This window comes from Manis pentadactyla, chromosome 4, assembly GCF_030020395.1.
Source record: "Manis pentadactyla isolate mManPen7 chromosome 4, mManPen7.hap1, whole genome shotgun sequence".
Classification (NCBI taxonomy): domain Eukaryota; kingdom Metazoa; phylum Chordata; class Mammalia; order Pholidota; family Manidae; genus Manis; species Manis pentadactyla.
Window position 1 is genome coordinate 158,212,738 of NC_080022.1, and position 13,303 is coordinate 158,226,040.

At 35.0% G+C, this 13,303-nt stretch overlaps 1 protein-coding gene across 3 annotated transcripts in view; it reads left to right on the forward strand.

Annotated features, from left to right (window-relative positions):
• The window catches only part of RAD51C (RAD51 paralog C), a 66,999-nt gene that overhangs the window by 44,941 nt on the left and 8,755 nt on the right, over window positions 1-13,303 (forward strand). The window contains exons 8-9 of one of the 3 annotated variants that reach the window (XM_057501305.1): window positions 132-192; window positions 1,164-1,940. The exons of 1 other annotated variant lie outside the window; for it this stretch is intronic. In XM_057501305.1, the coding sequence (XP_057357288.1) occupies window positions 132-192; window positions 1,164-1,277 (175 nt within the window). In that variant the 3' untranslated portion in view covers window positions 1,278-1,940. Of the gene's footprint in view, window positions 1-10; window positions 45-131; window positions 193-1,163; window positions 1,941-13,303 lie in introns of those variants that run through there. One more of the 3 variants, XM_057501309.1, reaches the window with a different exon arrangement.

A 13,303-nucleotide genomic window follows, 5' to 3' on the forward strand; every position in this document is an offset into this window, starting at 1 on the left:
GTGTCCTTAGAGAAGAAAATAATTGAATTACAGTAAAAAACTGTAAGTTTGTATTATGAAACCATTCACCTGAACTAATTAATTAGTTAAGATCATGTGTTTGTGTATATTTATTCTTTTTCTCTAAGCAGGTTGGCAACATTGTACAAATCACCAAGCCAGAAGGAATCTACAATACTGTTTCAAATCACGGTCAGTATTATTTGATTAGAGTGGGATTTTCTTGTTGGTGGGCAGTAATTATCTGAAGAGAGCTTTTACAAATTGCTTCTGATAACTTCTGTAGGTAGCAAACATTTGAGGATAGCTTTTGATGCTTAGAACATTATGCCCAAAATAGTAGTATGTATACAGAATATTCTAGCCACAAATTGGACTGAAATTTATTCTGAAGAACAGAGGAAATATTTACTTGTAGACTAGTGTGTTCCTTGCCATATGTAATGTTAGGATATTAAAGAGTTTTAAAGTGAAAGTTGTTAAAAGATTTTCCAAGAAAAAATACCAGTGTTACACACTTTGTTCTATAGATACTATGGATCTATCATAGCCACCGAATATATTCCACTTTAAGAAGTTAATGTTCCTGTGATTTTACATCATAGAACACATTTTGGCTGAAATATACGTATTTACCAATAGTGTTGAGCCAGATATATTCTTGACATCGCATTTTTTTAAGGGTAAAAGCAGAAATAGAAAGACATTCTGAAACAGTTACCATTTTGGCTCTGCACTAGCCAGGTACATTTAAAGTATCCTAATTGCAAACTTTATTTTAGAATATTTAATTGTGAAAATAAATTTATATAAACACCTAAGTAATTAGTACATGTTACTTCCTTTCACCTTTCCAAGAGAGTCAACATAAAGATTGTTGAGATTGTCTTTTAGAGGACATCTTTGCAATTCAATGTTATTTCTTTGTGTGTATATGTGTATGTATAAATAAACATACATAATATACTCTAGCTATAAAATACTATAGTACAGCCCTGGCTTCTTAACTTACCCATGATGTTTATCCTCTTCACTCACAGTGGTTGGTAACTTCTATCCCAAGAATAAAGTAGTTCTCTTATTAATTACTTTAAAATATTTGCAAGACCGATAATTCTTTTAGGTGTCCTTCAAGCAATATTTCTATATTTTTTATCTTCCAGCCTCAGGGATTTAGAGACACTGTTGCTACCATGTGTTCATTGCAAACAGAAGGTTCACCGAATTCCCGGAAACGGTCAAGAGATTTAGAGGAAGAACAGGAATCCAAAGACTAGGCTCAAAGTGTATATATGCATTGATGCTGTGAGATGCGACTTATACAAGTAGTAGACTTGTTACTTTAAAATAAAAACACACATTATGGCACAAACGAATCAGGAATATATGAAGTGAATGGGAAAAATACTTAGTGAATATGCTTCTCTGTGGAGTTTTTCTACACGAGTATTCTACAATTATATCTTGCCCTGTTTTCATTTTTGGTAACATTCAGTAGAGATGCTATTGATAGTATGTTTTGCAGATGTGGAAACTGCTCTTCTGTGGCCAGTCTGAATTTATCATTCAGACCGTTTTTTCATCCTTTCTTTGCTAATTGCCTAGAGTTTCCTAGGAAGAAAAGATTTTTTCCACACTCCTATTGTGTTCTCTTCCTTATATATAACTTTGATAATTCTTTAAAATGACCCATTTTTATTATTACAAGAAAAGCCAACACCAATGGACATATCATTATATTCACTTTTATGGTTAGGATACAAATTTCAGATGACCAATCTGATTGTAGTGACCCCCAATCCTAAAATCTAAACCATTCATTTGTTTTTTTATGTTATTTTATAATGTTAAAGGAATGACGTTGGAGTCCTGCGTGTACTGACATTTTCCTTTGAGTATTCTTAACCCTGCTTGAGTAAAATAAAATTTTGGATTCTTGAGTTATTTCAAAATCATTTAAAAATGTTTTGGCATGTGGTTCATCTTAGTACTCTATCCATTCACAAAATTCACTTCAGTTCCCAGTGGAAGAAAATTACTTAATATTATATACTGTGATAACCGTATTTTCCAGATTTTAGTGATAGTTGGTCTTTCCTGTCCCAGACTGAACACGAAATTTATAAAAAATTTTTAAACAGAATTATTCTATAATTAATTATACATAAAATAACCATAGTTGGCCAGGACATTTTTTGAGAGTGGGCACTGCTAATAATTACATGAAGACAGTGGACATAGACCAGGACTGTACCAGGCAAATTAGGCATATTGATATGCAAATCAGCCTAATTATATAAGACTAATTTCAGATGACTACTTTAGAGTATGACAGCTGATTTCAAGTCATCATGCCTTTGGTATATATTTTTATTATAAATGCAGTCATTATAAAACAGTCAACCCATCATTTTATATTCTACCTGCTCAAATAATAAAATCCAGAGGGTGAGGGGGTTATAAGTGATAAAAACTTTAGTATTATCAGGCATCAGATACTGTAGGATCTCACTTTATAAAGCATTGTAACACTGTATGTTAAAGAACACTAAGACATTAAATACAGACAAAGCCCAGTGTATTTCTTACTGTTTGCAACTGTTTGTAAATAAAATTTACATACAGTTTTCAAAGTTATTGCTATTGCTGAAAAAATATTTTTCTGGTTTCAATATACACTTATATCTTAGTCTGCTTGGTGTGCAGTTACAAAATCCCGTAGACTTAAACAACAGATTTTCTCACAGTATTAGAAGTTGGAAGTCTGACATCAGTGTGCCAGGTTGGTCTGGTTCAAGTGAGGGCTTTTTTTCCTTGCTTGCAGACAGGTGCCTTCTCTCTGTGCTTACCAGGCCTTCCTCAGTGAATGTGCGTGGAGAGATCTTTCTCTCCATCTTCTTATAAGGCCTCCGATCCTATCAGATTAGGATTCCACCCTTACAACCTCATTTAACAATTAACCTAAAAGTCCCATCTCCAAATTTAAAATTTTAGTTTTTTAAATTATATTTGTCACATTAGAGGTTAGGGCTTCAATATATGAATTTTGGGGAGACAAGTCTTTAGCACTAAAGAAAACACATAGCATTTAAAAAAATATATTGTAACCTGCTTTTTAAAGACCCTGATACAGCCTCATGTGCAACACAATTAAATTTTTCTGTGGTAGTATTGAATGGTTATGCATGATTTTTATATTTGGAGTTTTATTTTTGTTCTTATAAACAGTGCTTCTAAGAAGCATATAAGTTCATTTTAAAGTGGAAATTATGATTTATATTAATTTCCTATGCTGCTATAATAAATCACCACAGACTTAGTGGGTTAAAAGAGGATGAATTTATTATCTTAGAGTTCTGGAGACTGAAATGGGTTTCACAGGGCTAAAGGAGTCAGCCGCCCTGTACTCCTTCTGTAGGGTCTAGGGGAATATCCAGTTCCTTGTCTTTTCTACGTTTAAGAGGCCACCTGCATCCTTGGACCACAGCCCATCTTCAAAGACAGCAGGGTAGCATCTTCCCTGGGGATAGAATAAGGCCAGGAAAGCCCAGAGTTAATCAGTTAAAGCCCAAAAAGACAGGAGTAACTTGGCCTGGAATATTTTAATATTCCCCAGATAAAGGAGGGTACCTCAGCATAGCCCATGTCTTTATTGTGTTTATCATTCAGGCCCAGCTTATTATTTAACTTTATCTATACTGTTTTTTTTCTCCTTCAGTGGTAATCAAGTAGTTTGCAACCAAGGCAACTAATTTAGCATGCAGGCCCAGCTGTGAACAACATAGTAAAAGGCAGGAAGGATTACATTTTAAAGATTGCATTTTAATACCCAGGAAATTGAGAAGTAAGATCCTTAATTTACTCTTTAGGAAACACAATAACTCAGCCCACCTTGGGGGCTGGGCAGGCAGTCTTGTTTGATATGCTCCCAGACCAAGACACGGGAGAAATCAGAGCAGGAAGTACCTTGTGTTAATTCTAAGTATTCAAAGACCACTTAACAAGTCTGCACCCCAAGCCCTTAGTCACATTCCTGAATAATCCTTAAAAGGGGGAACCGCCAAAGTTTCAGGGTGCTCCTGTCTCAGAGGTTGCCCACACTTTCCAAGTCTAACCTTTTCATCTTAAACTTTCTCCAAACTTTCAGGGCACCTCTCCTTGCTGAGGTGACCTGTACTTTTTCTCTCTTTAAGTAGCTTTAAATAAAACATACTCAGCTTCACTACTGTGTCTCTACCCTTCAATTCCTTGTTGTGGTGGGGACAAGGTCTGAGGAAAAAGCACAATGCTCCCCCAACAAAGATAGATTAAAGCCCAGATGACCTGAGGATTTGGGTTTTATTTTGGTTTATTTTTAGGCTTAATGTTTTAAATGCAAATACTATAGACTTCTATTAGAGGAAACCTTAGAGATCATCCCACCAATATCTAAGGCATAAGTCTGTAATTTTTCAAACATGCAGATAACTTTTTTAAATGAATTCTTGGTTTTACAAACATTTTACCCCTTTTTTAAGTTGTATTTTTTCATAGAGTATAATGACTCTTTGCTTGAATTTTGTGGATATATGATTTAAAAATATTACATTACGATTTTTATTAAACACTATTACTTAATTTGATCCTTCTAGCAACTCTCTAAACGAGCCTGGTCTGTTTGCTTTTGTTCCCTCCATCATCCATTGATCTAAAGGCAAATTACATACAAGTTTAACAATTGCTTGTTCAAAGAATAAATATTTCATATAAGATTTAGAATAAATTATGTTTTTTAAATGGCCAGATATTCTTTGGTCATTCATAAGATGGTATTTCTAGGCACTTTTTATTATTATGAAATAAATATGGTGTTTTTTATTTTAATTTGGTGCTTTTTGGAATTGTGATAAAAATTCATAAAATTACAAATTTGCCATTTTCACCATTTTTAAATGTACAGTTCAATGGCATTGATTACATTCACATTGTGTAACCATCACCACCATTCCTAAAACTTTTCATCACCCAGACAAACTCTATACCCATTAAGCAGTAACTCCCAATTTTCTCCTCTTCCCAGTTCCCAGTTATTTCTAATCCACTTACTGCTTCTATGAATTTGCCTGTTGCATATATGTATTTCATGTAGGTGGACTCGTGCATCATTTTTCTTTGTGCCTGTTTAGTTTCACTTGTCATGTTTTCAGGGTTCATTCATGTTGTAGCATTTGTAAGAACTTCAATCCTTTTTATGGCTGAATAACATTCCATTGTATGTAAATACTACATTTTGTTTATTCATTCATCTCTTGGTGGACATTTGGGTTGTTTCTAATAGTGATTTTTAATAGCTTATAAATTTATATGAGTAACTTTTTGTTTCCTGAAACTTATATTGACTTTTATTGTTTATCCAGTTTGGGACAGTTGATTTGTATTTGGCATATGGCATATGTTCAAACTGTTCCTACTAAAAATTTAACCCTAGTAGATTTATTTTTATTTCTTCTATCAGCTATTTTTATTTTCCCTGTAATTGCTATATTTTATTTTTCTTTTAAATAATATTCTTACTAAAATATTTACAACTAGTTACCAGTGATAAAATTTCAGTTCCTTCCATCTATCCATCCATCCGTTATGATGTAGTAGAAAGTACCATAATGTGATAGTAAGAACATAAGACTAGGGTCAGAAGACCTTTCTAATTCTAGATGAGACACTAATAAGCCATGTCAATTTTGGCACTTTATTTTCTCATTCCTTTCCCTTATTTAAACCAAGATAGGACTAAATGTTTGCTATATTCATTGTTTGAAAATGTGGTTTCTGCTATTGTGGAGGCATAATTAAATACATGCTTTGAGCAATACTGGAAATACGGAAAAGTGAAATTTAAATTTTTATTTTCAAAATCAATAATAATAGAGTTTTCATTCCAATTCATTACATTTCAGTTTTGAGACACAAGGCTGAAATGTTCTACTGCTTAAAAACAAAAACATTGAGTTGAGGAAGGAAGGCTGGCTGTTCATAATATGTATTTTTAGTTAACGTCAGTGCCTAAATTTACTGTTACTGTTAAAATTTACAGAACATTTTGCTCCCTCAGACCTGATTTTGGCATAAAACATGTTGACAGGATTTCATGTATTTTTGACCATGATATACTTCTTTGTCTGTTTTTAGATTTAGTTCCCCAGTGACATTGACTTTTCTGTGCTTCAACTATCATTTGATTCTCATTAAGTAAGATGTGACTTTTTAAACACATCACTACTGTGATAATAATATATGTAGCTTATTTTACGAGAATATAAAAAGTTGCATTCCCTCAGAAGAGCTTGAGAACTCAGAAGTTATGTCCTACCTACTTTCAAAATAAAACATTATCACAGATAAAAGACAAGCAAAGTAGCAAAGTAAAGAGAATTTGTATTAAACCATAAACCAGGACAAAGTGAAAAGTAATTGTTTATATAACTCTTTTGGTCTAATGATAGGAAGTATACCAGTTCTTCAATAGAAAAAAAAATTTTTCTGGTCTTTGCTTTTTTAATTAATTACTTTTCAAAAATAAGTAATATCTGCATGAGATTTTAAATTCAATGAAAAGTAAGACTTTTTTCCTTCCCTGTTCATTTGTCACTCGTTTTATTTTTAGGAGACAAGCATCACTATCAGTTTCTTGTGTGACTTTTCAGAACTAATACATGTATCTAAAAAAATTGCTTCTTCAGCCCCCAAATCTTAATTGAAAATTTCAACAACTTAATCTGTATCTTATTTTTGTATGGGTACATCAGACTTTTCTCAGTTAAAAAATTCTTTGTTCAAATATACTATTATTTAATCACTTTTATTGATGGATGTTTAGGTTAATCAAAAATTCTATGATGATATAAGGAATTGGTCAGAGTGTATATGCATTTAAAATTTCAATAGATGTTGCCCAGATTATCATCAAGATAAACTATCACTTTATACCTCCACCAGCAATGTTTGCGAGTAGTTGTGGTTGCTTCTCCACACCCTTGACAACACAGTATTTTATCTTATTTACCAATTTGATAAGTTTATAAAAATGATATGTTGTAATGTGCTAACACATTTTCTTCCTTTCTCTTTTTATAAGTGAGATTGGACATCTTTTCATCTGCTTTTAAGTCACTCTGTCCCTTTCTATGACCTGGCTGTTCATATTTTTCAATTGGGTGGTTGATCTTTTGTTAACCTGCAGAAGTTTTTTACATATGAAGGAAGTAATGTATTAGGCTTTCCTGATATGGCAGATATTTTCCCCAGTTTGTCTTACTTTTTGCCTCATAGAAGTTTGATTTTTATATAGTGAACTTTTCACTTTTGTTTCTGAGTGTTGTGTCCTATGTAGACGTTCTGACTCTGTGATGATTCTTTTCTTACAGAAAAATTTTTTATTTTGGTATTATTAATGTACAATTACATGAACAACATTATGGTTACTAGACTCCCCCTATTATCAAGTCCCCACCACATACCCCATTACAGTCTCTGTCCATCAGCATCGTAAGATGCTATAGAATCACCACTTGTCTTCTCTGTGCTATACTGTCTTCCCCGTGCACCCCCCCACCCCACTACATTATGTGTGCTAATCCTAATACCCCTTTTTCCCCCTTATCCTTCCCTTCCCACCCATCCTCCTCAGTCCCTTTCCCTTTGGTAACTGTTAGTCCATTCTTGGCTTCTGTGAGTCTGCTGCTGTTTTGTTCCTTCAGTTTTTGCTTTGTTCTTATACTCCACAGAAGAGTGAAATTATTTGATACTTGTGTTTCTCCGCCTGGCCTATTTCACTGAGCATAATACCCTCCAGCTCCATCCATGTTGTTGCAAATGTTAGGATTTATTTTATTATGGCTGAATAATATTCCATTGTGTATATGTACCATATCTTCTTTATCCATTCATCTACTGATGGACACTTAGGTTGCTTCCATTTCTTGGCTATTGGAAATAGTGCTGTGATTACCATAGGGGTGCATATGTCTTTTTCAAACTGGGCTACTTCATTAGGGTAAATTCCTGGGAGTGGAATTCCTTTGTCAAATGGTATTTCTATTTTTAGTTTTTTGAGGAACCTCCATACTGCTTTCCACAAAGGTTGAACTAGTTTACATTCCCACCAGCAGTGTAGGAGGGTTCCCCTTTCTCCACATCCTCGCCAACATTTGTTGTTGTTTATCTTTTGGGTGTTGGCCATCCTAACTGGTGTGAGGTGATATCTCATTGTGGTTCTAATTTGCATTTCTCTGATGATTAGCGATGTGGAACATCTTTTCATGTACATGTTGGCCATTTGAATTTCTTTGCAGAAGTGCTGTTTATCTCCTCTGCCCATTTTTTGATTGGCTTATTTGCTATTTGTTTGTTGAGGTGTGTGAGCTCTTTATATAATTTGGATGTCAACCCCTTATCAGATATATCATTTATGAATATATTCACCCATAGTATAGGATGCCTTTTTGTTATACTGATGGTGTCCTTTGCTGTACAGAAGCTTTTTAGTTTGATATAGTCCCAATTGTTCATTTTTGCTTTTGTTTCCCTTGCCCAGGGAAGATATGTTCATGAAGAAGTTGCTCATGTTTATGTCCAATAGATTTTCGCCTATGTTTTCTTCTAAGAGTTTTATGCTTTCATGATTTACATTCAGGTCGTTGATCCATTTTGATTTTACTTTTGTTTATGGGGTTAGATAATAATCCAGTTTTATTCTCTTACATGTAGCTGTCCAGTTTTGCCAACTCCATTTGTTGAAGAGGCTGTCATTTCCCCATTGTACATCCATGGCTCCTTTATCATATATTAATTGACCATATATGCTTTAAAATGTATATGTTTATGCTTAAAGTATGATGTTTAAATCTCTCCCATCTGGAATTTATTTGGCTATTAGCTGTAGTCTTGATTCTTGAATTTGACAGAGGAAAGGACACCAAGTGATACATCAGAAGTCAGTTTTATGAAAAGTGCTAATGTATTCTATCTTACATGAACTAAACTCTAAAGGCAAGTTCTCTAGAAGACAGCAGAATATAGTCGTGTTATGGCTAATACATTTTCCTTCATGAATTTTGGGGTTTCTTGATTCATTTATTTTTAACAAGTATTTTTCATGGATAAGATGTTGGTTAGGTTAGAAAATGGTAGATAAGTGGTGATCTCACTGATGAAAAGGAGGGTGCTAATATGTAAGTAATTCAATCCTGACTATCTTTTTATCTCCAGATTGGTATAACCATCATCCTGACACCTTCACTTAAATATGTGTAATATTTCACATATAACTCCTGAAGTCACCTCCCAAAAGAAGTATATCCCCTCTTTCAGTATGTACTATTATTCATCCAGTTTCATTCCAACCAAAAATTGAAGACACTTGATTTCTTTTTCAATTTTTTTAATTGGAATATAGTTGATGTACTATATTGGTTTCAGATCCACAACATGGTGATTCAAAAATTGTATACATTACTGAAGTCTTACCACAGTCGGTACAGTTACCACCTTTCATTATTCCAAGGTACTACAATATTTCTATGTTCTTTATGCTCTACTTTCATTCCTGTAACTATTTTGTAATTTGAAGTTTGTACCTCCTTATCCCCTTCACTTACTTTACCTATCCCCCTGCCACCTTCCGTTACGGTAACCGGCAGCCTGTTGTCAGTATTTATTAGTCTGTTTCTTTTTTATTAGTTTGTTTTGCTTTTTTGGTTTCACATATAAGTGAAATCATACAGTATCTAACTTACTGCCCTTAGCATGATACACACCAGATTTTTCATGAACTACAACAACAACCTCCCAATTAGTCAACTTACTTTCACTCACCTCCCCTATAATCTGTTTTCTGTAATAGCAGTCAGAAGGGTCTTACATCAAAAAGTTATATCAGTTGATGTTACTTCCCTACTTTCAATGCTCCAATGATTTCCTGTTGCACTTAGAATAAAACCAAGCTCTTAACTGAGATGCTCTACGATCTGATTTTGCTTTCCTTTTCATGCTTATAGGATACCATTCATTCCTTTCTTCCTGTGCTTCAGTCACATTGAAGTTTGTTCTTCAAATACAAGTTCATTCTTGCTTTATGACCTTTATACCAGCTTTTCTGGGTTTTCATGTGGCTCACTCCTTGTCTTTCAGGTTTAGCTCAGATTTTACCTCCTTGGAAAGGCCTTCTCTGACCATCCTACATAATGTTGACCTCTCATCACTATCTCAATACCGTAATATTTTTCATTGCAGTTATCACTGTCTGAAGGCATTATATATCACCCTGTTATCCAACTCTCCCACTGGAGTGTAAGCCCCATGAAAGCAGGGACCTTTCATGTTGTATCTTCAGTGCTAGAACAGTATCCCTGGCACACAACTAGCTCACCCAGTATTTAATGAAAATGGAGGCAAAACATTTAAAAGACTTAGCTGTGCTTTCAAGGCTGCCTGGGTTGCTCGATCTAGATGAAGTGCCATGGAGGAAGAAGCACTTTATGAACTTTTACTAAGAGCTGGGCCAATCATCATCACTTTCCTTTTCTAACTTGGCTTTTACATTCACTGGTTCACTATTCAACCAAAATTATGTTCTCCAAAGTTCAATAAATTGTCTTAAAGGCTTTTCTGCCTTACTATCCTCACCCTTTAAGCAACATTTGACACTTTGAACCCTTTGCTTTGGCAACCCTGATATTAGACCATCCTGCTCATCTGCCTAAGTTGGAGACCTCTTTACTGTCTTTCTTGATAGCATATATATTCTCTTCCCAACTGTTACCATTTTTCATTTATACAGTTGTGTTTCCCATTCTCCAGTGTATGCAATCTTAATGGGACTGTAAGTTCTGGTGCCTTGCCCCTCCATTAGTGAATTGTAGGCAGGTGACTCAAACCATGTCAGTGAGACTCCTATCCTGGACCATCACACTTGAGTGGAAGACCCAAGAGTGGGAAAAAGTTGTTGAAATGCATTTATTCTAGCAGTAGTGATTGAATAAGATAGTTACCTGAAGTGACCCTATTTATCCTAATGAATTACTTTAGTAGCCCTCCTATAAATTGTCTCTTTGTATAAGTCAGCCAGAATTGGCTTCTATTTATAAAGAACAAATCCCTATGGATGTCCACTTAGCTCTCCAACCTTAGAAGAATCATTCTAGTTCCTTATTCCAGATGTCATATTACTCCTTTTTGTGTCCCAAATCAACATATTAAGTTCTATCACCCATGGTCCAAACCCACTTCAGTCCATTTTTAGTTAACAGTGTTTATTCTCTGAATGTAGTTTTATTGAATAGTTAACATATATAAAACCAGCCCCATTTTTTCCCCAAACTGGTTTCCTTGTTCTACATCATCTTTAATGTTAGAACCTGTCTCAAAGACTTACTCTCATAATGACTACACATCTAATCCATTGCCAAATTCCATAAGAAGTATATTCAAGGGTTAGCAGGTTTTATTCTAAGAGCTTAGAAATTAGAGAAGTAAGTTTCTCTCAGAATTAAACTATGAAATCTTCAAGACTCTTGATAACAGTAGCTGACATGCATTGGAACATTTATCAGAACACCTGCCAGTAAGTGTGCTAAGTCCTTTGCATGTATTATAAATAGCTCATTCAGTAACTTTGTTAAGGGGTAGGTATTTTTATCCTCAGTTAAGTTAACATCTACTAGGATTCTTCAGTTGTACATTTACTGGCAATTTAAACCAAAGAGAATTTATTGGAACATTATCAAAAGTTTACAGAAACAATAGGTAGGCAGAAGAAGCCAGCTTGGGAATGCATGACCTAGTTAGTCCCAGAGTACCAGACAGCAGAGACCATAAAACAGTCTTCTGGTGGGAGCCCACTGAGATGCATGAACTATCACCCTTCTGTGCTTATTTCTTGCACAAGATTAAAAGTTGAGAGCAAGTGTTCTATGACCTAATTTAGGTCAATGTCTGACCCCAGGATGTTACAGAATCTAGTAGTCACTAGGGTCATCTTCGGCTTATGCAAGATGAGGCCAGCAATCTAGTTGTAGCACCCTACCCAAACTGTATACGTGGAGGAGAGGTAGTTCCCTCAAAGAGATTGGAATTCTGCTGGGCAACTGAAAACAAAGAACATGCATTATAACTTATGATTTGCTCAGTCATACCACTAGGAAACAGTTAATCAGGAATTCAAACTAAGTCTAAATCCAGACTCTCTGCTCTTAATTATGTTAATGAAGTGGTTCTCAACTTGGGGCAGTTTTGCCTCCCAAGGGACATTTGGCAATGTGGAAATACTTTGGTCATCACAGTGGTAGGGACAGGTGCCACGGGCATCTAGTTGGTAAGGGTCAGGTGTGCTGCTAAACATCCTGAAGTGTACATTACAGCCCCTCATAGCAACCAATTGTTTGGCCCCAAATATCAATAATGCTGAGGTTAAAGAGCCAAAGCAATCCTGAGAAGGAAGAACAAAGCTGGACAGATTACGCTGCCTAACTTAAAGCTCTACTACAAAGGCACAGTAATTAAGACAATTTGGTACTGGCACAAGAACAGACTCAGATTGGTAGAACAGAATAGAGAGCCCAGATATAAACCCACACATATATGGCCAATTAATATATGATAAAGGAGCCATGGATATACAATGGGGAAAAGACAGCCTCTTCAACAAATGGTGTTGGCAAAACTGGACAGCTACATGTAAGAGAGTGAAACTGGGCTGTTGCCTAACTGCATACACAAAAGTATACCCGAAATGGATCAAAGACCTGAAGGTAAGTCATGTAACCTTAAAACTCAGGAAGAAAACATAGGCAAAACTCTCTTGAATATAAACATGAACAACTTTTTCCTCAACACATCTCCTTGGACAAAGGAAACAAAATAGAAAATGAACAAATGGGACTACATCAAACTATAAGGCTTCTGTACAGCAAAGGACCATCAGCAGAACAAAAAGGAAATCTACGTATGGGACAATATATTCGTAAATGACTCATCTGATAAGAGGTTAACATCCAAAATATATAAAGAATTTACACCCCTCAACACCCAAAAAACAACCCTATTAAAAAATGGACAGAGGTTCTGAAAAGAAAATTGTCCAAAGAAATTCGAATGGCAAATAGGCACATGAAAAGATGCTCCACATCACTAAGCATCAGGGAAATGCAAATTAAAACCCCAATGAGACATCACCTTACACCAGTTAGGATGGCCAACATTCAAAAGACAAGAAACAACAAATGCTGACAAGGATGTGGAGAAAGGGGAACCCTCCTACACTATTGGT